This window comes from Serinus canaria, chromosome Z, assembly GCF_022539315.1.
Source record: "Serinus canaria isolate serCan28SL12 chromosome Z, serCan2020, whole genome shotgun sequence".
NCBI lineage: Eukaryota > Metazoa > Chordata > Aves > Passeriformes > Fringillidae > Serinus > Serinus canaria.
In genome coordinates, this window is record NC_066343.1 from 44,705,799 (window position 1) to 44,733,252 (window position 27,454).

The window sequence follows — 27,454 nt, forward strand, 5'->3', positions numbered from 1 at the left end:
AGTGTTTCACTTATCTCCTAATCTTTTAATTTGTTTTGGTGATGATGTGATGATACGGTTGAGTCATGATATTGTGATATTGTTTCTGCTATATTTTAGTAGAAGTTGAGGTCTAAACAAGTAAAAGTACATAGTATGAGACTTAATTATGCAGGAAGAAATGCTGTGCATCAGGATTCTGCAGTTGCTTTCCTGGACAAATAAAGGGAGACTTGCTTCTGATTAAAACTCTATATGCCATATTTCCTTTCCAAAATGAAGTTATTCAAAATGAAAACTCTGATCTACTGTAATAACTTTGCTACTTCTTACAGAAGTCACAAAATTTTAGAAAAAACTTTATGGAATCTGCTTGAATTCTCCCCTACCTAATATGCCAGAGCAGGGCAGGAAACAACTGGCACTTGACCCTGCCCCAGCGGGTGGGAACTCCAGGCTTTGCTTGGCAACACGGGGAATTACAGACATCGGCCTCTGCAAGCCTTCTGACCAGTACTCTCCATCTCTTTGCCCAGTGCATTTCACTGGGCAAAGAGTGCTCTGGACTGCAGAGTGCTTTCCTGGGGGAAGCAGCAGAAGGAATCATTTCGCCAGTGCCAAAATGAGAGTTATAATTCTCCTAGTTGCTAGGAGACTGTGCAGGAGGCTCGGCAGGGCTGGGGTTCTGTAAAGAGCAGCAAGGCAAAAGTATGAACTTCCAGAAGTAATGAGCAAGTGTTGTGCACATGTGGAAATCATGGAGTTTTCCTGGTACCCTGCTCAGACAAACCTGAAAGGGTTGTTTCAAGAATAGGAAGCAGCGACTTTTACTACAATGGCCTTTCTGCGAAAAGTAGGAAGCTCCTACTTGAAAGCTGGTGGGGCAAGAGCTTTTTTCATGTGTGCAAGATGTACGCATGAAAATGTATTCATCCAAAGCTTTGTGGCTTTCTCAGCTGTCCTGTTATGAATAAGAATGACTTATGCCATTGCACACAGTACTGAGATCCTGCCTACTGCATTGTTGCCTAGTGTGATCCTTGTTTGCTTGATCTACCCCATGACTGAACTTCTTCACAGACTAGACTGTTGAACCATTGATTCACCAGGTTCCCTTTCACTCATTAAAATTTCTTGTCCTGTCAGGTAATAAGCAAACCTTAAAAACTCAGAGATTTGAATAAAGAAAATTTACATCAGTATCTTTAGAAATAACATATCTTGACACATTTTGTGTTTCTCACAAATTCTGTTGTAAAGATGTCAAATAATTATTTGTTATTTGTTTTAGTGAAAATTCTGCAAGTGTTCATACACAGATGGGTAACGAAATGACTTGATAACAATTATCCATGGAAGAAAACTACTTACAGTCTTTTCCTATTTTATGCATTCTGAATGCTAAAAAGTACTAAGTATATAGATATTAAAACCTCAGAAGACGAAAAATCCAGAATCAACAGAACTTAAGGTCAGCATGCTACAAAATATATAAGCCCTTGGTTACATTTATGGAGAAGAAAGCCATAATCAGCAGATGTTAGGACTATGGAACTCAGAAATCAAAAGCAATGGAAATTATACATAACACAAGTTTTGAACTTAAAAATACATTCACAGAAGTTGCTTATGACCATCTAGGTTTAAACTAAACTGATAGAGCATGAAAACTTCGTGCAATGCAATCTTTCTTTCTAAAGGACTGAAATACTTATTTCTTTCTTGATGTCATTATTTCTATCAATTGATATAATAAAAATCAATTTAGCAATTGTTTGCTAAATCACATGCAAAGTTAGACTTAGCAAACATATGGACTCAACAAAATCAATCAACCAATCAACAAAACAGAGAAAGCTGCAGAGAGTAATGGGATTGTCTAGCAGAAACTGAATCTTTGTTAGCAATCACAACAGCAACACCAAAATCAAACATAAGGGGGGGGGGAAGCCTCAAAACCTAAACAAAATATTGCTAAAGTTCTTGCAAAAACTCTGTTAAGCATTGATGACTGGCACAAATTTTTAATTGTGTGCAACTTTCAACGCTAAAACTTTCATTCTGTAAAAGAAGGGAAAACATTTCAATGTAAAAATCAACACCTGCAGATTTTATTTTGTCATTTGGAAAGGCCTGCTCTCCGCTCAACTGACTGGCTGGTATAAAGTTTTCAAAATCTTCCACACATAGCACGAACAGTCACTTCCCCTGCTCACTGAACAGACAAATTCATAATTCATTTTTTCTAGGTTTGACTTCTTTGCAAAAGGATCTGAAAAGTAAAGACAAACTCTGAAAAACAGAGCAAAACTCTACAATGATTGGTCTTAAGTCTGACAGCTTATATTTCATGGCAATTTCTGCTTAACGTTAAGAGTAGATTGCATTTTTAGATGCTTAAACTTTTTCTCGAATCAAACAAAAGAAAACTAACTTCCTGAGAGGCCCCATACTCCCAGCAATGGCCTCCAAGTAATTATGAAGATTCTTTACAGTTTGTATTTGCCAATTTCTTACAGGAAGGAATGTATTTGTTATCTGATTGATTAAAACTCTTCACACACTTTTACCTGATGCACTTTTATTTATTTCATTGTAAGTGCTTTAATTGTGTAGGAAGTTTTAGATGTGAAATCCTTCCTCTGTGAGTTTGCCTTACTGCCGTCGGGCTTGGACTGGAGAACAATTCCTCTGGAGTGGAGTTAATCCTACAGGGAGCGAGCAGTGTGATGTGATAGCTTATAAAAGTGTCATCTGAAACCACGAAATTACACAACCTGCGCGCAAAAACCTTTCTGGGGGGGGGAAAAAAAGAAAAAGAAAAGTGCGAAGAGCCGTTCCCGCCAAGCGTGGCCTGAGAGGGCTAAACTAAAACATCATTCGTCCCTAATCTGCGAAATCTCTCGGCGGCCCCGCTGCGTGCCGCAGCCGCCAGGCGGAAGCGGAGAGCCGCGCTTCCCGCGGGCCGGCGGCGGAGCTCAGGCAGGGACGGAGGAGGCGGCGGAGGAGGAGGAGGGGCAGCCCGCGGCCGGGCAGCCCGCGGCCGGGCAGCCCGCGGCCGGGCAGCCCGCGGCCGGGCAGCCCGCGGCCGGGCAGCCCGCGGACGGGCAGCCCGCGGCCGGGCAGCCCGCGGCCGGGCAGCCCGCGGCCGGGCAGCCCGCGGCCGGGCAGCCCGCGGCCGGGCAGCCCGCGGCCGGGCAGCCCGCGGCCGGGCAGCCCGCGGCCGGAGCTGGAGGGAGACTGGGGCGGCCCGGCCGCTCCGCTCCGCTCCGCTCTCGCGGGCGGGGCGGAGAAGGAACACCGGCATGGACGTGCAGAGGCGTTCCTGCCGTAAAAATACACATCTATATGTGTGTGGATATATAAGAGTTTAAAATTCTTGGGCCGGGTTCAAGTCAGACTCCACTGAAACGTGCTCTCCAGCCTGGCAGCTCAAGGGAGGAAAGGAGACTGGGAAAAGGAGGAGAGGAGGAGGAGGAGCTCTCTGCCCACAGGCTGTGACTTTAACGCCTTTTCCGTCGCTCACTCCAAGAATTTTCATTCCGTTCTGTGTCAGGCAAAAGGCTGGCAATAAAATAAATCCAAAACAAAGCCAATAGCCCACCTGAGCAAATAATAATAAAGATAGTAATAGTAATAACAATAGTAATAGTAATGCTAGTAATAATCCCCACCTTTCCCCCTAAGAAATCCCGTAAAACATCCCAAACCAGGAACAGCAAACAAAACAAAACAAAACAAAAAAAACCCATACACCCCATCCCAAAGGGGTTTTACCCAAAAGGTAAAAGGTCATTTCTGGAAATAAAAAAAATAAAAACCAAAAACCAACTTAATACCAAGAACAACAACAAAAAGCACAACGGCAAAACTACCACCACCACCACCAACAACAACAACAAAAAGAAACAAAAAAACCCACCCCAAACAATCAAAAACCCAAAATAATAATAATAAAAAAAAAAAAAAAAAAAAAAACACTGGGTCCTTTAAAAAAATTGAGATCCATCCAGGAAAACATGAAGCCAAAGGCTGAGTGGTATGTTGCAGATTTTAAGATCTCATTTATTTCATACAATACACCACAATGGTGCATGGTGCCTAAGCGATTTGTATTTTTACATATATATATATTATTTTTAGTTCAATTGACTCTTCTTTTGTAATTCCTCCAGGCAGAGATTGTGTCTCTGTGGTTTCAAAGTGGATGTTATACCCTGTTCTTAAATGCTGATACCACTTCTGCTTTACAGGATAAGATATAAGTGGTGGATTGTTTGTATTTGGCTTTTTTTTTTTTTTTTTGGCAGCTTTTCCATGTGGGTCACACTTTTATGCCAGAAATCAGTTGATGGGAGTTTGCATCCAAAAGTGCTGAACTTGGCATGTTTCCTGCTTCAAGTTTTCCCCCCCTCCCCCCATTCCCTGGCAGACAACTATGAGTTAAATGCTGGAAAGGATTAATGCAAATGCTACTTTATTTGTACCTAACAGACAGATCTTTCCCTCTCTTTCTTGTTGCCGTAGAAATTGCTTCCTTACTCACATTTGAATATAATATTTTCTCTCTGGCTGTTTTAGCGGTTTGTGCAGTTAATGGACTGCAATTTGAATGTATCATGTGGAGGAAATGGCATTGGTATCGTCTGCTCCATAAATTGTCTGGGGGCTTGTGCTGGTCTCTTTCATGCAATATAGCAGGATACAGTGTTAGGGTGGCATTTCTGACTTGTTTTTTAAAGTTACTCTGGAGGGTTTCTTTTTGTTCCTTCGCCCTCCCCCCCTCCCCCTTTCTCTGCTGTTTTGTTCTAGGACCTGTGTGTGTATTTTAATTCATTCCTTTCTCTTGCGTGTCTGTTTGTATGTGTGTGTGCGTGTGTCTGCTTTCCCTCTTGTCCTCTCTTCCCCTGTGTGTCTGGGCCACATTTTAATGCACAATATCCCATCCATTAAGTTGTGGTTGAATGCGGAGTGTGTGAGGACTTGGCAGCTCTCAGGTTGAAGGGGGCGGGGAAGCCAGTTTCGACTCTGACACAAGATGCCGATGTGGCGTGATCTGAATTATTATTAGTTCTGTGAACATAGCCATCTTCTCCTCCCGCTGCTGGAAAGTGCTGCCATTCAACTTGTGACGGGACAGACAAGATTTCCAGCTTTTTTTTTTTTTTCCTTTTTTTCTCTTAAGTACAGTAGCTGGCAGGGAAAAGGCGCCAAAACACACAGGATTAACTCGTAACATTCTCTGAAGTGGTTTTGAGCTGCAACGCTTGCAATTTTAACGTTGAATCACAAGAAAAAGATCAAGCACTAGTATAAGTCTAATTTAGGCAGACACTTAAATCCAGCTTCTAGATGCTGCCCCCAGCCCCTCTGTATCCCAATACGGACAAAATCTGGCAAGTGATATAAACTGCCAAAAAAGAAATGTGTTGGAATTTTATTTGTGGTGTTGTCATTGCTGTCTATGTCCAGGGCATTTGAAATCAGCACATGTGAATTTTTAAAGAATTTGCTGTATTGGAAAAAGAGGGTTTCATGCCTTTGTAAGGCCGAGGATGTGACTTGCAGTGAGGACAAAAACTGCACAGTTGTGTAACCCAAAATGCTGTGGTTTACAGCTTTACACTTGAGGCTTGATGTTTTTATTTGCTGGTCTGGGAGCTGTGGGAAACTCAAGTATTGTAGAACCCATCAAACCATATGTGGACAGTGGTCAAGCGCACACACCCGTCATATGTATGTGTGTCTCTGTTTAGAGTAAGTAGTGCATTTCTTTCCTTTGATTGTACATATGTACACTTTCTGTTTGATCATACATATACGCAGTTAATGTACAGTATAGGTTTCTTCCTGCCACCCAAAACCATGTAACAAATGCCAGTAATTATTAAGATACACAAAGTATTGTATGATACTGTAGTGGGTTAGAAGTCCTACTGACTGTTGTTTACATTGAGTCAAAAATAACTTAAAATTCAGTGTCACATGAAGCATATCAAGGCCCCATAAGCCAATATATTATCGATTTTCTTCTTTAACTGTTTATGTGGGTTTTTTTCTCTGAATTTCAGAGAAAATAATTATGTTTATATATACATATATGTCACCCTGCACAGACAATATTCCTGCACATAAAAAACCTGTTGAAGGCTCTGGTTATGCCAAAGATGCAAAGGTTTACTTTGTAGGTTATTATGCTTGTACAAGGACACTTGGAAGACACCATAATAGAATCATACAGATAGAATCACCATCAGGAGATGATATGATATGATATGATATGATATGATATGATATGATATGATATGATATGATTGATATGCTATGATATGACATGATGTAAATTACTTGTTACGCATAAAGGACATAAATTGTACTCTATTTGTGCTACTCAGTATTTGTGCATGTACTCATGTAATTTTTTATCAAAGGGATGTGTATGAATGACATTTTCTAACAAAAGGGGAAAAAGGAGTTAATGGTATTAAACTAGATAAAAAACTTGTGTTTTGGACCACAAATACCTCTTACAGAAGAGTTTTGGTGATAGCTATGAAATATTCCATACTTTAGATGAAAAGGCACATGCCAGAATCAGTTCTTTCTGATCGCTATAAAGAGACAACTGAAATTTTCATGAAAACTTGATTTCTTAGAAGCTCAGTATGTGTATGTTTAGATATTTGGCCAAACTGCCCACATTTATTCTGAGATTATCTTGGGCTTCACACTTCAGCATTAGTGATTCCCTTATTTTTGTTCCATTAATAATAGTCTTCTGCTCCAAAACTTGAAAACCTAAAGCAGTTGTTGAGCCAAAGAACAACAGCTGAAATTCTGGTCTAGGTGGGATATAAGTGGTCTAAATGGCCTTTCCACTTTTAGTGCAAGTTTGGCATACCAGGGTCTTCACTGCTGGCATAAAACTGCCCTGGCAAACAAGGATGGGTGGAGGAGAGTGAGCCCATCTGCCCATTCTGTCAAAAAAACCTTTGTGGTTATTTTGTGGGAAATGAGCATCTCAGAGCATGCAGTGTGGGCAGTGGATGTCCTCCCATCCTACCCGCCCTGCCAGACTTGAATGGGAGGCAGAGGGAGCATGGGAGCAGCTCCCCAGTCTGGAGACTGCAGGCTCACAGTGAGGGTGACTTGCTCGCAGCTTTAGTATCTGCCGCTTACTAATGTGAAAGCTGACTTTTCCTCCTGAATGTCCATCTTTGTCACATGAAGGTTTCTAGCAGGCATGTGCAGGTGCCCAGCTGTGTGTGTGTGTGCAAGCAGTGTAACGAGTTCTCATGTTGCATCCCACCTGAGAGCAGGATCCCTTAGGCCAGCCTGGCCCTGTGAAGTTGATGGGCTAGGATTAGTGTCAGCGAACCACTCTCAGCGTCTCTCACCCGGAAGGTCAGATAGTGACTTTTATTTTCTTAATTGCCCACATTGAAATGCTCATTGAACTACCAGATACAGCATGAGGTTGGCAAAGCTCTGGCAGTGAAGACAAAAAGCAATTGTCCTCCAGCCTGGAGCTTCAAGGATACAGAACTTGCAGCATTAGTATCTGGGGATGGAGAGAAGGGTCTTGGGGTGGTTGAGGAAATAACGCAAGCCAGAATTTGAAAGCAATCAAACCACTTCCTCACAAGGTCTCCCTGCATGCCAAGGGCCAGCCACTGTGCCTAGTGTCCTTGCTGCATTAATGCTATATTTCTCCAGGCTAACCCAGTTACCACATACCCTTTTTAGCACGCCTCTGCAGCAAAGTGATAGGTACTTACACTTTGTTATGATTTTCTAATCTTTATCTTGCTTTTCTGGGAAAGGAGCTGAGGGGTTGGGGTGGGATGGAGGAGCATGGGTGGGCATAGGCATGTGCACGCATGTGTTTCTAAGCAGGGTTCTCCCAGGACAAAGCCTTCATCCTTTATGGGTTCCCACTGGGATTAACCAGGAGCAACTGAGCCAAAACACGTTTGGGTACCCAGTGCAGCCTGCTTTCTGTGATATACTGGGAGCTTTTGGGTCAACCCCATGAGCAAACCAATGGCAACGTGTACCACACCTGACATGCCCTAGAGATCATACAGAAGACAAAATGCTGCTTGAGCCATGCTGGCTGGGCAGTTCCATTTCCTCTAAGATGCCATATAAGAAGGCCTGTTCAATCTCTGTTCAATGTCAATGAGAGGCTAGCAGACTGGCTCTATAGGTGGGGGTACCTGGCTTTGCCTGCTGTGCAGCATTGCCCTTGTGGGGGATACGGGCACATGCTGCAGGGCTGTCTGTGCTCATCTCCCACCTTGTGCCCTCTGGGTAGAGATGCAAACCCATCCTCAGCCAGCCCTCCTGGCGATGTGAACACAATCTCACACTGACTCCCTATCCTTGCAGTAGTAAAGGCTGTAGAAAGAGACTGTTTTCTCTCTGCCCTTACCTCACTACATTTTTTTTCTCCTGCTTACCAGACTGCCAGGCAGTTCTTGGTTTTAGTGTGCACAGGTCTCTAGTGCAACTGTAATCCCTTGGCCATACCGTGGGATGGAGTGGGGCCTTCTGCAAGCCCTGCCTGGGAAAGGGGAGACTTCTCACATCTATGCAGCTCACAGGGGCAGCCTTGCTGATGTGGTGTTAGGGATTTGGTTAGGTTGCTCTGATCCTTATGGAGGGATGAGAGTGATAAAGGGGACAGAGGAGAGTTATTGTCGTTTTAAATCAGGTCTGCAATAATGGCTTGTTGTGTAAGAGTTCAAGCACTCAAAGAGGTGTGTTCAAGGACACCAGTGCATTTGTGCCAAGAGGAATGTCTTTTATGGTAAATTAACTCCAGTTAAATAGAATACTTATTCAAAGGGAAACTCCATAATTTAAAGCTGGCATTATCAGCTTTTTGTGTCTGGGTAGAGGGAAAAACAATAGGATTTCGGGGGTATTTTACACCAGATGTAAAAATAAGTTTTGCTAATTATGGTTAACCCCAAGTTTGTGTCATTTGTCTTTGTCTAAATGTATGTCCTTAACTTGTCTCTTATCAGTATAGTCTATAGAAGAGAAGATGCAAGACGGTTGTTTGAACCCTGCAAATCTGAGGGTACTGGGCAAAAGTAGCCAGCCAGAACTGAGCAGTGGGGATGAGGCACGGATTCTGCAAAGGTTACTGCGTTGGGCTCTGTTTCCTTTGACATTACCTGTCTTGTACGGGTACTCTCCTTCCCCGACTCATTCCTTCTGCTTCTTTTGGTTTGTAAATTTATGGGAATTGCAGCTGGTAGCTTTGGCAAGCTCCCCTCATTAAGAGCCCTCTTTGAAAATGGGCTGTGTCTGAGCATTTCCTTAATGAGGACAGGACGGGGTTAAAAAGTGACCATTTCATGGTTGACTTGAACCTGCTTACTTTCCTTGATGTGTCGTTGTGAAATGCCTGACGTGAATAAACTCTCACTTTGGGCAAAGAGGAAGTCAGCGGTCCCTCCGGCACGCCGCCGGGGGCTGCGCAAGGGCAGCGGGAGGGAGCGCCGGTGGCGCTCGGCCGCCCCTGCCCGCAGCGGCGGTGCTGGGGCTGGGGGCCGCACACACCGGGCGCCCCTTGAGCTGGGCACAGCACCGCAGTCCGCCTCACAAGAGCAGAAATAATTTTCGCTCACTGTTTTCCCCCCTTTCCCGGCTCCCCTGGTTAAAGCTGCCCCGGAGAATGAAACCAGACCCTGGCACCCTGTTGCCGCCCGGGAGCCGGGTCCCCTTCTCAGCCCCCGACCGCAGCCTGCGGGGGCGGGGACATCAGTCTCCGGCGGTGCGGGACAGGCTCGCCCCGTGCGGGAGGGGGGCGGCGAAGGGGGCTGCCCCCCCCCCGTGTCCCCCGCCGAGGGTGGGGGGGAAACAAGGGGCCCCTTAGCCCTGCCGCAGCTGGCAAAGTCGTACCCCGAAAGAAGAAAAAGAAGCCTCTCGCAGATGGCAGCCCCCCCCACCCCCCTCCCCTTCGCCCCCTCAACTTTCTCCCACCAGAAGAGCGGGAAAATGAGGGAGGAATGTTTGCGAAACGTGCTCGTTCCTTCTGCAGCGTTCGGTGGTAATGAATGCAGAGGGAGGGCAGAGGAAGGGGATCTGGTGGAGAAGGAATGTGTTTGCAGGAGGAGGAGTGTAAACGGTGATTGTGTAATTAAATAATTAAACAAAAATACTTAAGTCTCATTTGGGGAGAGAGCTGGAATAGGGTCCACAGGGTGTAACTGGTGAATTTTTCAGCTTCCAAGTTTTGCAGAGTCAGGGGCGGAGTGGGAGGGGGGAACGGGGACACTCACGGACACGTTGAGAGCAAATCGTGTGGGAGCGCCGGGGAGAGATTTATCGTTTGAATTTTCAGGAGATCATTTTTATTACGGTGGCCGTTTGGAAGGCAGTCTCTCACCATTGCCCGCAGAGAGAGGACGGGCGGGCGAGCTGCCGGAGGAGCCCGCAGGCCGCGCAGCCCGCTCTGCCCGCCCGAGCGCGCCCCCGCCTCGGCGCGCCCCCGCGGCACGGTCCCGACCGCCCGGAGAAGTTTCGCTTGCCATTGCTATTCGCGAGCCTCTTGCTCCGCTCCGGGCTGTAACCTTGAACTTTCGAAAGCGTGGTGACAGTGTCGTGTTATTACGGCAGCACCACCAACTTCTGAAGAAAGAAAAAACACCGCACCCCCCCCTCCCCCCCAAAAAAAAAAAAAAAAAATAGGAAAGAAAAAAAAGGATTAAAAAAAAAGCAAAAAAAAAAAAATCCTCCCGCCCACCCCCCACCCCCCCTCCGAGTCCTTCCCCCCCTCATCTGCAAAACAACCAGCAGCAGCAGCAGCAGCAGCAGCAAAAGCAAGACTCCTGCGCCGCCGACTACAAGAGGGTTAAAAGTGTAGATTGGATTTCACCCCGGGAAATCTAGCACACGGAGTGAACTTGAATCTTTGGCTATTTAAGGAGGACTGGGGTTTGTTGTGAAGTTGTAGTGATCCAGAGCAGAGCCCCGTCCTGATTGATTTCATCTTCCTTGAGTCTCAGATGACTGTAAAATGAATAGATGAAATTATTCCTTTTTGAGGCTTTTCTTAGGGGCTCTCCGGGCAGCGTGTTCTCAAAGCGAAGTCATGATGTATTCTCCAATCTGTCTCACTCAGGTATAGACGCTTTTATTTAATTTATTTGTTAATTTATTTATTTTCACGTGTTTGTTGGGATTTAAAAAATATATATATATGTATGTGGGTTGTTAATGAGTCACTGCTAGTAGTTGTAACGGGTTAAAGCACAGTCGTAACTGCTTGTCAGATCCAAACTCCTCTCTCAGGAGGGAATATTAAAGAATAAACTGTACCACGCCATTGTTTTGGGGAGATCCATTCAAAGTGTCACCCGTAGACAAATACTGTTAATTGTTGGTGCATAAGAAGTCAAAGGTTAACAAACTGGAAATGAGCATAATTATGCTAAAAAACCGTGTTTGAGAAGTATTGATTTGATTGGAATCAAACGATTTGCACTCTTTTCAGCTCGCCTGTTTACACACAGCCTAATGAAAGGGTTTGAAAGGAAAAGTGCTTTTTTTGACAAAACACAACCACTGGCCGGTTCGAAGTAATCCTGTCTTATGCTTAATTAATAATATGCAGGCTGCCAACAATGAGGGAGATGTGAGAGGGGATGACCAAGCTGTGCAGTGTTTTCTCGTTCGGTTATACAAGGGGACGTCTTTTCCCCCCTCCCCGCTAAAGTGTAGTGCTGGCGGAGGAGCGTGCCCTCTCCCCAGTACGGGGAAAGACCGACCCTTTTTTTACAGTCGCGCTTGCGGCCGCTTTTCGATCCCGAGCGACGACCGTCACCGGGACGGCGGGAGGGGAGCGGCAGTCGGCGCGGAGCGGAGCGGGGCGGCGGTGCGGGACGCGGAGGGCGGGGGGCAGTCCGAGCGGGGGTCCGCGTAGCGGCAAAGCGCAGATTTTGAAACCTGAGGGGTTTCGGAAGCATGTTTGGGAAGTTCCCCGGGTGCCCCTGGAGCTTCCTCTGCCGGCGTACGGTATCGGCGAGCGAGCGCCGGGGCACCGGAGCCTTTTTCGGACGGTAAACCCTGTCTGCAAAGCTCGGGGATAGTTTTCAGCTTTCGTGAAAGTCTGTCTTAGGAGGATGTGATGTAAACTGATTAAGCGATAACTGCTTGCTTCTACATTGGTGCAACAAATAGCTAAAGAAGCAGAAAATGTGCGAAAGTAATGTCTGCTGCAAGGCTGCTGCAGAGAGGCCAACGATGCACTTACAGTTGCACCGTGAATAAATAAGTATGATTTAAGTTATTCCGCAGTTACAAACCATTGTAATTCGAAAGGTCTAAAGTATTCATAAATTGTGATTGAAGATGGAAACAATGATAAGGCTTATTCAGTGATTGGACACAGTCCTGCAGTTTTTTGGCTGACACATTTTTTATTGTTTATATTTTGTTTGGCATCTAAGTGTGATTGACTTAGATATGGATATTTTCAGTAAGTGAATGTGAGCTGCAGTAGAGGAAAGCTGGAAAAAAGTGTTACTGAGATATTTTTGTGTAGCAGAGACGCGCATGCTTGCAGGTACACACATAGAAATAACTACTTAGCGTACAATCTGTGGTTAGCAAAATTAATTCTGTGTAGGCTGTCCACCGTATGAAATTATTGATTGGCCATAAGACCTCTGCATCAGAATATAAACCTTACAGTACAACTTAAGAAAGCAGTTTTTGCATTTGAGGTACAGGTTTTCACAACCACCTCTTTTGCAGTGGTAATTCATGATTTTGTTTTCTTCTCTAATGACATTTTTTTAAATTATATTTTCTTTTTGGACTCTTTGATGTAATAGATTTCCTCATTCTTTACAAATTTGTGTTAAAATACTGCATTCAGGTGTATAAAAAATGCTACATTGTACTTCTACTGCCATTAACTCGAGAAAGCAGTTCCTGGCTTTTGTGCATTGATACTTTCTCCATAATATTTTACAGTCATGCTCTACTATGTGCCATGGAGAGACAGTTCCCATTTGGTGATACATACATGGAACACAGTTGCAGCAAACTGATTTTAGTTTGGAATCTTTTTCTACCTGGTTGGAATGAAAAGAGAAGTTTATAAATGATTTTTTTCTCTATAAAAATTAAAAATTTAAATTACACCGGTAATGAGAACTTAAACCTTGTATTCCTTATTTGTTTAAGGCAAAAGATTGATTAATCTCACTTTGAGTAGCAACTGCATTAAAGCATTTCTGGCACAATTGTTTTCTCTATTGTATTCTCTGTCTCTAGCACTCTTGCAATGCGCATCGACTGTGGTAGTATAGTTCAGAAGAAAATATTTTGGTAAAAGTAAACACAGAACACCTGTTTGGATGGAACTACTTATGAAAGGGGTAGTTCAGTTTGTGCCGAGACAGTGCTGAAGCATGTTTTAATAACAAGTCTAAAATCCAAAGTACAGCTTTAAGGCAAACCTTGTCGATTTGAGTGTTACCCATCACACTTACAATAAAAGTTTGGTGGGTGAGAATAACTCAAAGGTGGAAGAAAACGCACCAAATGCAATTTAATTTTACAGGCTCACTTCCTCTCTTTCCCATATTCCTCTTTCTCTATGTTTTGGAATGACTGGAAACTGCATTTGTCTGTCTTGCTGAGACATGAATAGGATGCAGTTACTGCATGCCTTTTAGTGCTTGCTCTCTTGTGATATTTTTTGCCATGGTTTATTCTGTTACAGTCATCCAAAATCTCAGAATATGTAGTATTTTCTGTTTTACCTGTATGTTATTTCACCGGGCATGAGAAAATCCATACAGGGAAGTTGAGTCGGTGAAGTTTTCTGATAAAATTACCATACTTTTGCCTGGTGTATTTATTGTAGAGTCCTCAGTTTGAGCTTTCATGGGCTGATACAAAATTTAAAAGTGAAAGATAGGAGAGGAGCACTGCATATCCTCTTTATCTTTTCAATAAAGTAAACTTGGCCTACCTTTTGTCATTAGATGACTGCTATTTTTCCTTTCTTTACAAGCAGCATAGATGTTGTATAGTACCTTCCATTTAAATTTAAATTGCCAGTGCACTATGGTTTACCTTAGCTATTTGATATGACTTTTGAAAATCTTACCTTTATAAATCACTTCATCGCAAGAGCAGCTGTGGCACATGAGCAAGTGCCACATAAAACCAAAATATAATTCACTATTGTCTATATGAATATTAAGGAGGAAAAATAAAATCCTGTTGGTATCTTTTTAGGAGATTTGGTGGAGAATGTGTGTGATTAATTGCAAATGTCCATGTAGGATAATTTTTATAGGCACTTCCCCATGTCAAGTAGTATTTTCATTTGTAAATACTCCAGATGCACAATGAATAGCTCAAAAAATCTGTTAAAATTTCTTTCAAACAGGATGTTCTTTGCTGTGTTTCTTCTCGACACTTTTCACCTGTATGTATATCTTTAGGACTTAACAATACTGTGAAAGAAAAACCCAAATACAGTTTTTAAAAGGTTGGAGTTTCTGATGTGTATGTTTTTGTGTTTTTTTTTCTCCCTATTTTTGAAAAGGAAACATTGAACTGCTACAGAGTGGAATTTAATCAGTGAAATTCTCTATAAAATTTTCATAGGTATAAAGTGCTATAGGTTATTATCGTTAATACTATATGCATAACCTCAAGGCATAGTCAATCTGAAATAATTTAATAATTTATGATGCTCTTCTTCAAAATTAAAACTAGATGTGCAATATTCTACTAGTGTAGAATATGTCCATTTTTATTTTATTGCCATTTTAAGTTATAAATGCCAAAGTCTGTTTAGATGTAGGAGAAATCATTGTATTGAGGCAAAAATTAATTTCTCCCAAAGCTCTTCAGCCACCTGCCTTCACCCCACCTTTAGCCCCAGCTGTTAGAATTTTCAAAATCTGTAGTAAATCTGTTTTATTCAGCCTAAAATGAATTGTGAGGACTTAACACAGTGTGACTTTAAGTTGTTATGCTTCCACTAATTAAAAAAAAAATAAAAATCAATACTTCAATTAAGATGACTTCTGTAGGAGAAAAAATAAACTTTCTTTAGTAGTTATAATTGAAAGGGAAAAAAGCATGGCATCAGAAAGCATATGAAGATAGGGAAGTCTTATCATGGGCTGTGGTTGCTCAGAGCAGAACTGCCTTCCCACACAAAGAACAGATTGTGGTTTAACTCTTTCCACGGCCTAGTTTTATGTGCCAGTATAGTAACAGAATTGTTCAAATCTCTGCTGGAAACTACTAATCAGTTTAATTGTTGCCTTTGTAGGTCTTTGTCAAGCATCATACTGTAATGAAATTGTTTATGTCCTGAAGTATCTTCCTATATTACCTCTCTGTTCTTTTTTTCCTTTCCCCCCCCCCACCTTTGCTTAATTTTTTTTTTCCTATGAAGACAACATGATTATAGGTAAACTGCTTGTAACTTTTCTGATGTTTTCTGTTTGAGTTGAGGTTGGTTAGAGAAGAGAGGTAACTAGATCTAGTGGGTTTTGCAACATTCAGGAAATTTTGAAGTTTGTTTGAAATTCAAAGATTTAAATATGGAATTCTTTGCCTGAAGCTTCTGCAATGGCAGTCTGCACTCTATAATTGAGACCATTAGTTATACTTTCATCATTTTTACCTAATGGAGTTAATCAGCCTATTGATTAAACATAATTCATTCCTTGTCTAGCAGCATAACTAAAATAGTAGTTTGTTAATTGTATTCTTGAATATAATTGCATAAAAAAGGTTCAGTTTTAGTTTGATTGCACTGTGCCACTAAGTATGAAGAGCAATCTGCGTGGTATTTAAAACTAAATATCCCTACACACAGGAAGAAAGATACCTCCCCTTAGGTCTACCTTTCAACCCAAAATATAGTAACGTTTGATAAGCAGATTGCAGTGTTTTAAACAGCAGACTTCTTAATGGAAAATAAGTTTTTGGGGAAGGTCTATTTAGATATTAACATGGATGTGTAGGATGGTACTTTAAGCAGACAAATGAAATTAATTTAATTGCTATAGGATGTGCCTGTAGACAACAACTAAGCATTACCTCCTTAATGCAATCCATATTGCTGCTAGGCAGAAGATAAGAACTTGCAGGTGAAGCCAGACAACAGAAAGGGATATTTTGAAACTCTAAATAAATGGCATGGATTTCACAAAAGCAGCATTGGACCAGCGGTGGACTCATAATGTCTCTTTGCCACAGCATGTAGAAACACAAAGAATGCAAAGTTTGTGCCAAGTTGCCATTTTTCATTGTACACCTCAGATTGATTTTTAAGGGGTTTAGAATAATTGCCACACTCATGTGATCAGTTAGCAAATTAACTGACTCTGTGGGGCTTCAAAATTCACAGTGGAACTGCTGGAAGGACATAAATGTAATTTTTGTTCTCACCTTCATAAAGTCTTAACTTTACAGAGCTTGGGGGTGGTGGGAGGGAAGAGAGAAGAGCTGAAAGTACAGACGCTTCTGTTCAGGATTTGTATATGACATGTGTCTTTTGCCTGCTTTTCCTTACTGTATACTGGTTTCTCTAGTTACCACCACTGGAATGGTGCTGTTTCAGTGCTGGAATGTTGGACGTTTGATAAGAAAATGGATCAAGTTTAATGGCGCATGCTCTTTGTGCCACCAGCAGTCTCTTGCTGGGAGCATGCTCCAAAAGCGGGAACTGTGTGGCATTACACTGAGCATGTATATGCTTTGTGTTTCGGTGCCACAGAGAAGAGAAATGAACTGTGGCATTTGCCTCAGCCTTCTGAACAATTCTGCTCAGATTTTTTAAAACCGTGCAGTGTCCTCTTTGTGCAATGGTACTTTTCTTGATGTTAGGTGTTCACTCAAATATTTAAATGTTAGGAACAAAACATCTTGGTAGCATCTCTTAAATTGTGTTGTCTCTGCAACGTTGTGGGTTGAAGTGAGGGGAGGAGTACAAAATAAAATGTTCACATGCTTCTTTCAAAGAATGAAATATGAAATTTGTGTAAATTTTAAGTGTTTATTCTCTTCATCTAGTATTTCACGTAAAGATTTTCAGAAACGTTTCTTGATGCTGCTTTGGTATGAGAACTTGCTGACTTTGAGTTTTCTTGTTCTCTTCTTCTTTCTTTTCCTTCACTTCTTTCCACAGGATGAATTTCACCCGTTCATTGAGGCACTTCTTCCACATGTCCGTGCAATTGCCTATACTTGGTTCAATCTTCAGGCTCGAAAACGCAAGTACTTTAAAAAACATGAGAAACGAATGTCAAAGGATGAGGAAAGAGCAGTCAAGGATGAGCTACTTAGTGAAAAGCCTGAAATTAAACAGAAGTGGGCATCCAGGCTCCTGGCCAAGCTGCGCAAAGATATTCGCCAAGAGTTCCGGGAGGATTTTGTGCTCACAGTTACTGGGAAGAAGCATCCATGCTGTGTATTGTCCAATCCTGACCAGAAGGGCAAGATTAGGAGAATCGATTGCCTGCGACAGGCTGACAAAGTCTGGCGTCTGGATCTAGTCATGGTGATCCTGTTCAAAGGCATCCCCTTGGAAAGTACGGATGGAGAGCGTCTCATGAAATCCCCACATTGCACAAATCCAGCACTTTGCGTCCAGCCACATCACATAACAGTATCAGTCAAGGAGCTTGATTTGTTTTTGGCATACTACGTGCAGGAGCAAGGTAGGAAGCAGACTGTCATGTTTCTATGTTAGTATGTCACACTCTGACTCCAAGTAGCCCTGTTTCCCCTGTGGGCTGGCTTCCAGTGAAACATTGTTCTGTGGTCCATAGGTGTAGTGTGGCTACATATCCATTTGTAAATCAGCACATATACATACATTCTTAAACACACACATTTTCCTGCAGACCTGTGTGACATTCATATTTGACATGCGTGCCTCTTTCAAGAGTGAGAGAGACACATACCAAGGCAGTACTTGCATTCCACTGAAGTTGCCTTTTATTTTTTGTGAAAAAGTGGCAATACATAGTTGTGACTTCAGAAAACATTCTTGTTTTCAAGTTGAATTTTTAAAGAAAAACAGAAACCCCCACCCCAGTACTATTAAGAACAGATGCAGGCATATGCAATTGCACAGTCACAATAAATACTACAAATATTTAATATGTTAAATATTAAATATTTGTAGTAAAAAAATATTAAATATATTTAATATGTTTTTGTTGTTATAATTAATCAAGAAGTAATCCTTAAACTGATCATGTTGAAGAGCAATTGTAGAGTTTTTCATACCAAAAAAAACAAAGCTTGAAAATATTTTATCATGGCTGTATTTCATGTAAATGCCAAATAGAATCAGAATTGCAGCATACAATATGTAACATTTTATTCATATTTTACATCAGTAGCTCATCTTATCTATTTGAGCTTTAAAACAAAGATCCAGGTTGTAATATTTTGAGAAATTTTTATGAAGAGTATATTTTCATAATCACACTCCTATACTCTCATTTCGCAGGTAATTGAAATGTGGAAAATTGCAGGATCTCTACGGAAAATCTTCTTAAACTTAGTATTACAGAATGAAAATAAAAACAGGGCTTCTGATAATCATGTGTCAGGCGAAAAACCTACTAGCCATATTTCATATATTGGATATTCAATAGCAATACCCATTGGCAGGTTCCCTAAAATTGTAAATGTCTGTAAGTAGATAAAGGTGTCAGTTTGTTTTTTTCTTTCTTTCTTTCTTTTTTTTTTCCTCTGATAATAAGTCTTCTGAAATACTTTTTCTCTGTTCGGGTCATTTTGGTTCTTTCTGATAATGATACTGTCTCCAAGTGTCTTTGTAATGCTGGCTGCCAGCAGATCAGCAGTAATAATGCATTTCTTTTTTAGCCACAGATCTCAAGTAGGGAAAGTTCAACCATCTGCAGATGGTGGGCCATTTCACAACTTGGCCTGGTAGTAGGTAGAAATGGCCTGCAGAAGGGCAGATGGCAGGCTGTTATCTGATGCTTGGTAAATAACTATGGGATTTAACTGGAAAACAAATTGAATTGATTTTGTTAGTAACGAAAAAGTAAAATTGCATGGCTTCATTTGGCGTGTACTCATTTTTTAAGAGGAGAACTACATTTTTGTTTTAATTAATTCTCTTTTTAGCATTTACTCACGCAAGTGAAGAACTGTTTATTTGAATGCATATATTATTTGTTATGAAAAAAATATTGGATTCCCCCCCCCGCCCCGCACCCCCTTACCCCTGCACCCCCCATAGTATTTTTTTTGGGTTTTTTTCTCTCTACAGCAGCAGACACATTTAGGTATTTTACAGTGACTTTAAGTAGCTGCGGAGTCTGGTAAATTTGATCCCATATAATATAGGAAGAAGGATTTCTTTGACAACATTAAACAAAATAGCTTAATTACAAGTAATTTTTGCCTTTAAACTCCTTTTGTAGAAAAAAAATCAAATTATATTATGAATGCATATAGCGTAAGTCATAATTTACTGATTAATTCTATGGATTTACCTGTCTCTAAAAGTCAAAACTACAAAGGGAGGCAAAACAGTTTAAGTACCTCTTGAGCCAAAGAAACTGGGGTCAGAGTACTCTTAACACACTGTTGACTTATAAGTTGCTGAAAGAGAGTAACTCGAAGTGGGAGAAGGAATTGCAGGGCATAGCTGATTTTGTTGATTTAAATGTATTGAGAATTTAAGTTTATTTAAAACACTGTTGTCTAATTGGAAATGAGGAAGTTGAGTATGCTGTAATAGTATAACTTTCAAAGTTACACAATGCTACTTTGAGAATATACTGAAAATGAAGCTGGCTAATTTCTATTTCAAAGTCACTCTTAGAAGACCCTTTTGTTTATTGCTAACTGCATGTCTTTTGTATTTTGCTGCTTTACTGTAAGTCTTCTATTAACATCTGTTGGCTCTCTTCTTGAAGAAGTCAAATTAAGTTGTCTATGTAATTTTTTTTTCCATTTTATCAAACTTTGATTCTCTATATTCGTCGAAAGCAGGTTAATTGTGGCACTTTTTAGTGTACTTGATTAAGAGTGCCAGTCTGTGAAAGATATGCATGAAGTCAACCAAAAATGTTGCATTATACATATGGCGTTTTGCTTTTTATTTATCTTTCAGAACATATAAACGCCTAATAGCACCATGTAAAAACTAAGTGGAAACATAAAAAAAATTTAATCGCTGAACAAAATATGAAGAAGGAATTAGCACACAAAATGAAAAAAGGGGCCAAGTAGGTTGCTTTTTTTGTTGCTTTAAAATAGAAGATTAGGGGAAAAAAGAGGAGGAAGGATAGTTTGAGTGCCAGTGATGGTTGCCAGTGGCACCAGGATTGGCATCAGACCTTCTTTGTTTAGCCTAGGATGTCTGTGATTTGTTGGTTGGCATCCGCATTGCAGTGCAGAGTAATGTTACAATATATTGACAATTTCCAGATCTAGAAGTGTCAATAATGTTTTCAGTTCTTAACAAAAAGAGCTCCTACTTCCATGTCTGCCTTGAAAGAAGAAATAAGGACTGATCTGTGAAGTTCTGTCATTGATGAACTTCATCAGATGCTACTTTTTGCTCATCTCAGAATTCAGCATCTTTTCCCCCCTCTATTCACTTTCTGCCATCCTCTTAAATAAAAGAAAAAAAAGAAAAAAAGAGGATTGACGTAGGTTGCAATGCTGCTCCTTTGACTGAAAAGGAGGAAGAAAATGGGAAGTATAGACTGTGATCAATGTTTAACATTAAAATAATTTTTAATCACAACGTGCTTCTATGGGGCTCTGCTTGTTGTGTGTATCAGGGGCACGCGTGTGTCCCACGCAGATCGTTTATAAACCCCAACTTGAAAATGGTGTGAACACTGTTTTTATTGACAATATTGTCCTTTTTTTTTTTTTTTTCCTGTCAGCATCAGAGAGTGTCTATCACTTAGTATGAAACGCATTTCGGTCCATAAAATCATTTGATGGTATTTAATTCAGCGCAGCGCTTATGCTGTGTTCCCGTTGCTACAAGAACCGCCATTTTGTTTGTCGAGTGCCAGGAGAGGGGAAAAAAAGGCAGACAATGTGCTTGATGCCAATAATGGTTGCCAGTGGCACCGAGGTTGGCATCAGACCCTCTTTGTCTAGTTGCTGAATGCCTTTGATTCGTTGGTTGGCATCCGCATTGCAGTGGGCACATTGGAAAGTTTTTGACAATCAGTGAATGAAAGCTGCAGTACTTGTTTGCTGCAACAGAACCAAGATAATATAAATCTCTCCTTCAGATGGATGTTTTACTTACTCTTACAGTGACTAATTAAAAAAAAAAAGCTAGAAATTCCCTTATTTTTTTTTTGTAAAGCATAAAATATCTATAGCAATGTGCCTTGTCTGCAGAATTCTGAATTCCCTCATCATCTCCACTACTTTTTTTTTTTTTTTGCAGCATGAATAAAATGCAAACTTGATGTTAGGTAATTCAGCATATACTGAATGAAGCATACTACACCTTAGGAGTTTGAGAGTTTAAAGAACTGAAGCAGTGCTACATGTAAATGTGAAGATTTTGTCTCTCAGAGTACATTTCTCTGATCAGTCATGTTACTGTTTACACTCTCCTTTGTCCTTATGTAACGGTGATATAATTGGGGGAGCCCACATTACCAGCTGTTAATAAACTCTGGAGTCAAAGGAGGAGAGGCTCTTTTAAACTATCTAGGGAGAGGGGAAGAAAATAGATACAGATGTCCTTAGTCCTTAGTAGTGTTAAGGCACTCTTAGCTTTTTAACTTCTTACACCGTCAAGACGCTACCACAGCTCCAGCTGTGCAACTTTGTTAGCAGGAAATTGGCAAAAAGAATAAATCATTTCTGTTGGAAGTTTCCTAGATAGTTAACATTAATATTGCTTTCCGGTTAACTGCTATTATCTCGTTAATTAATAAGAAGGATTAGCAGCTCTACCCAAAGGGCTGCGCAGAAGGAAGCCTGGCCTGTGTGAGTCCCTGAGTGGCTAGACTGTGTCCTGTCTCTTGAGGACTGGAGGGGGGTACTGGGCCAGGGGAAAAAAGGAAAAAAGCAAGAGAAAGATGAGAGAAGTGCAAGGGCAGTGGCCAGCCAAGGGGAGAATTTTGTGTGCAGAGCTCTCATGCTGAGCTGGCCCAGTGCTGGGGAGGTTGGCAGTGCCCTGCTGTGCTGCAGGTGCCATGCCCCGCTGGGGGGACGTGGGAGGGGGCACGGGCACACCCCAGAGTGGCGCCCACTCTCCTGAAGTTAACCTCAGCTGGGTGCAGGGTGCTGCTGCTGCATCGAGCCGAAACACTTCTGCCCTTAGCTTAATGCCAGCAAACTGGCAGTCCCCAGCCAAGTGGGGATATCGCTTTCCCAGTTCAGACAGTCCTGGCAGCATGTGTGTCTTGTCTTACTTGGAAAACCTGCTCTCTTCCAGAAGGAATTGTAATTCTTTTTTTAACGAGATATGTCTGAATTTCAGGAGTGGGTGGGTTTATCGATGGCTTAATCTTTTTTAAAGCTTTTTGAATTTTGTGAATTTATGTCTATAGGGAGCTCAAATTTTGAAAGAGGTTTGCGTAGTAGTTTCATGTTACATTTGAGTTTTCATTCTGTAGGTAGAGAAAATTTATTGTGTAGTCATTCTGTTAATATTTTTAAATAATAATAAAATTGTTTTGGTTAGTTTGCTGTGACTACATGAATTTTCCACCTAAAATCACCTTCAAAATAATGTTTAGCAGTTATTGGTTAAGTCATATTATGGTCATATGCCGAAATACCACGCCACCCAGACAGATTTTGGATGAGGGTTCGCATTTTTTGTGTGCACTGATATTCCCTCATAGAATTAATAAAAAAGCAATGGGCTTAGATGAATCAAACATCTGCTGATTGTTTCTGCTTTGTTTAACCTTAGTGATTTGCCTCCTTCTGAATACTTTACCTGGGAACGCACAGTAGAACATTTTACCTGTTTTGTAGAAGGATATATCAAAGTGCAAGGTGATTTGCTGGGAGTTTACACAGCAAATGATGAGTTCCATCAGGAACAGCAGGAAATAGAGCTTATTACTGGCTGTACCTGCAGGCTTCTATACGCTCCAGGACCTTGTTTCTTGCACAGTGAAATGGCATGCCATCCCTTGCTCTGAATCTTAGTTTTGAATCAGAAAGCCAGTACAGAACCCGAAATATGAATTTATATTTTGTCTGCTCTGGTACTAGAAGAGCTTTTAGTAGTTAAAAAATCTCATAGGGAATAATCAACCTTTTTAAAACTGAATTGCTCTGGACAATTCCAGTCTGTTGAGGCGTGAAGAGAACACAATTTTAAAAAAACTTTTTTGTGTCAACTGAAAAAGACACTGTATTATTTTCTAGTTTTCTAAAGTAAATTTTGGATAACTATTTTGTTGTTGATTGTCTCTACTGTGCTGAAAATTATAGGCAAGAAAGACATTTGCCATTAGGAAATGGAGGTTAATTCAGTCTATATATGGATGTAATAATATTTTTCAATTGATTATTATAGTTACTTTGTTTATGGACATGTAGGATACTGAAACATTTTGAAAGACCACTTAGCAATTTTCATTTTTTCAAAACATTGATGTGTGAACTAGCATCTAGATAGTAGGTCTGCAGAATTAAAAATGTTTCATTTTTTCCTTTTAATTTAAAAAAGCTTTCTTTAAAGAAGGAATGCGGGTCATATAACAGGTTCATAAAAAAGACAAGGGAATTTTCCACTATTCAGCACTATTTAGTATTACTGTTAACAGAAATTAAATTTATGTGCATTTCAGGAAAGAACTCTTATCTCATTCTGATTTTTCTTACCTTATACACTAAGAGGAGTAAGTTTCACAGGGTTAGTAACATCAATTGTATTTAAGATAAAAGAAACTTATGTTTAAATTAATTCCATTCTTGAAAACGTAGAAGTCAGTGTTAATTTATGAATGACATTTAGTTCAAAACAAGAAATAGCAATGTAAAGAATGGAAAATGAATCAGAAAATTCTTGCAATTGTGGTCATTTCAGACAGAATACTGTTAACAAAAAGGATTGTTCTAAACTATATACAAGACCACTCATTAATAAGGGAAATACCTCAATTTAAAGAAGGATTTTATGTTTTAAATTTCTTACATTTTCATGCATATTTGAATTCACTGTAAGTGTGAAAAAAATCATTAAAGTAATTAAATGCTAAATGCCACTACAGGTTGGATTTTAAAGTTAATTGCATGAGGTTGCTGTCAAGTCCACTTCTTTATCTAGCTTTCTTTTTTTCCTCTGTGTTTCCTCATTCTTCTCTTTCCTGCTGCTAGTGTAGTAGCATAGTCCTGTCAAGGACAGGTGTCCCTCTGAAATGGTGGTTCACAATGCCAAACACTGTAACTCAAGAGGTTTCCTGAAGTGTTGCTTTCCAGTCTCAGCAGCAAGGTGAAATGTTTCTTTGATGTAGTTGCTGGGATAGTCTTAAGATCAAGATAAATGGCTATCTTAACTGAATAGGGTAGCTCCTTCCATTGTGGGGTGAAGAAGAAGGCTCCTTATGAGGAGCTGCTTTACAGATACTAAGTGAATGTGAAAAGGGAAGAAAGTCTCTGATACTATTCAGTTTGTTTGGCAGATGTCAAACAAGATGTCATTCACTGAAGGAAGGTTTCATGATTTTATTCTGTATCTCTTTTTATGTTTTGTAATTTTAAACACTGGTGGAATTTTTAGAAGTTTTTGCTAAAACTGGCAAAGGGCATTGAAACCTGGATTAGAAGAGGTTTGAAAGTCTCAGAAGCTAGTAAAAGGGAAGTAAATCTCAGATTATTAGCTTTGTGTTAGAGAAAGCAGAGTTCATTTTGGTGTGTCTATTGTACTCTCTTGTAGCGGTGAGCTGTGTGTGAACCTGGAACCATTCTTCTAGCACAGTTGTTTATATTTCCCCTCCACCATGTTTTTATTGACAAAAAAGATTACTTGTGCTCTCCCCACCAGTTCTTCTCTGAGGGAGATCCCTTCCTTTTCTTTAGTATATTGTGCTTTTTAAATTTTAAATAAATATATTTCCTTAGCTGTTTCTTGGGGACATCAACATCGGAATGTGACTTTTATTCTAGTCCGCCTGCCCCCACCCTGCATCCCATCCCATCCCATCCCATCCCATCCCATCCCATCCCATCCCATCCCATCCCATCCCATCCCATCCCATCCCATCCCATCCCATCCCATCCCATCCCATCCCATCCCATCCCATCCCATCCCATCCCATCCCATCCCATCCCATCCCTGCCCCCAAAAAGAGTGGTGGGAGATGGGCACTTCAGACTTGGAGCTGGGGGGCATTTTCAGAAAGGGCTGATAGTCTAAAATTTGTTCATCAACGACAGTGTTTCGAATGCTTTTAGATTGCCTGAGGACCAGAGCTTTTGCCTCCATGCCCTATGACTCTTGTGTGTTATGTTACACTTCATACGAGACCCCTCTTCAAGTCAGAAAGGTGACTTAAAGTTATGGGGACCTTGAAGTAATTTTAACCTTAATTTGCTCCTGACTGCCTGTGGTGCTTGGAATTTTTAAACAACATGTGTATTTGTTTGTTTTTACTCCAAGAAATAGTGAAATAAGGAGAAGTTACTGTGATGTGGAATGGGGTGAGAGCTTAGCTGAATCCCCTTCAATCATTGTGTTCTTTCCTCTCAGTGAAACCTTGCACTTTTTTGCTTAAGTAACTGTTCATCTCCAGAGTAGAAGGGACATGTCAAGTTTTCCAGTGTCCTTCCATAAAGGTACCTTCACTAAAGACATCTCAATGGCTTAAAGTGGGCCTTCTATTATTTCCCCTCTGAATAAAATACATAAGAAATTGATCAAAACAGTTCCCATTTTCTTCCTTAGAAGAAACAGGAAAACCAAATGCAAAAATGAACAGGTAGTGAACTCTGAGAAACTTGGTGTGGTTATTGAGAAATTAGGGAAAAAATTCTGTGATTGTTTGTTGGAGGCAAATGGTGTGCACAGGTAAGTATATTCTATATTGTCTGGAATTATTTAACAATTGATAATTTTAAGTATCTATGTTTTGAACATATTGTTTACATATTTGACTTCCTGATCTCCAAGCAATATTAACCTGAGTTACTACACATCATTTCACAAAGGATCAATTTAAACAAATAAAAGATGGTTATCTATTTATCCTAAATCTAGCATTGTATTTTAATTTCCAGTCAATTTCCTTGTCATATCCTTCATAAACTGCCTTCTGAGGTGTCATAAGATTTGCATGTTTTTCTTTAAAATAGAAACAAAATAATGTGCATGCTTTAGAATTCAGTAATTACAAACTCTATGCCTTTAGAAATTGAATGAAATTAAAATAGCATATATTTTTGCTTGTGAACTGCATTGGGCTAAAATGCCAAACCATTTTCAATCTTTTTTATGAAGTAGCTAATAGGAAAATGTTTAGAAGATTATTATGGATGTGCATTGTGTCTGAGAGATAGCAAATATGCTTACTGCAGCATCAGCTTTCCATTGCCTGAGTAATGCCATAGAAAATGATGACAGACCTTTTGGGGGGATAACTCCACTCCAGTGTCCCTGATTTAAAAATTTCTCCTGATCAAGACAGACTTACTCTGACATCTGCAGTTTCTAGATGGATTACCTTAAATTTGTTATGCCGTGTTAAAAGATGTGTTTTACGAGGCTGGCCCCAGCTCCTGGCCTCAGTGTCAAGAACCCAGCTATGTGATGCAACACATCTTGTTAGGTTTAATTGACCAAAGCTGATTTGTTAAAAAAATTCATTTGTGCGGTAACTCATGCCACACCAAGTTGCTACCTGAATCTCTTGACCTTGGTTTGTCTGGGTCATGAAATGTCTGTGAACTGCTTGACCTCTCCATTGTTCAGTGGCCATGCCACTTCCTCCACTTCTTTGTGGTGGTTGCTGACAAGAAGACCTCAGCCCCAAATTTACATGCCAGTGGGTTTTCAGTGTCCCTCTAGAGCATCTGTATCCTTCTTTGGAAGTCCTTTTTTGATGTCACCACTTTTTGTCTGCTGACAGAGAGGGGGAAAAATTGACAGACCTTCATAGCAGAAGAGATAGTGAGGGAATTTCTGTGAGCTGGAGGAAAACTCCATCCCCTCTCAGGCTGCTGTGCATTTCTGTTATGCTGGGGTGCATGGGGTCACTACTTTTTTCAAGGGGAAACACCATCTGTCTCAGTCAATCCCATTTCCCTGTGAGCGTTTTTGAGTGGGATGTGCTGGGAAGAATGTTCTGCTTTGAAAATATTTTGTGATGAAAATCTAATGAGTATGCACACTATTTCAATTTTTAGGACACAAGAGTGATCAAAATAGTTTTTTGGCATGAAATGGAAGAGTGTTTCCTGTCAATGTCATAAGTGGCTATTGATTTCTTCA

At 40.7% G+C, this 27,454-nt stretch overlaps 1 protein-coding gene across 9 annotated transcripts in view; it reads left to right on the forward strand.

The window, feature by feature from the left end:
* Positions 1-10,761: 10,761 nt before the first annotated feature.
* The window catches only part of NFIB (nuclear factor I B), a 171,062-nt gene continuing 154,369 nt past the window's right edge, over positions 10,762-27,454 (forward strand). For 2 of the 9 annotated variants that reach the window (XM_009093959.4, XM_009093960.4), the window contains exons 1-2: positions 10,769-11,116; positions 17,165-17,696. In XM_009093959.4, the coding sequence (XP_009092207.1) occupies positions 11,087-11,116; positions 17,165-17,696 (562 nt within the window). In that variant the 5' untranslated portion in view covers positions 10,769-11,086. Of the gene's footprint in view, positions 11,117-16,698; positions 16,845-17,164; positions 17,697-27,454 lie in introns of those variants that run through there. The other 7 variants (XM_009093961.4, XM_018918367.3, XM_018918368.3 and 4 more) reach the window with 5 other exon arrangements.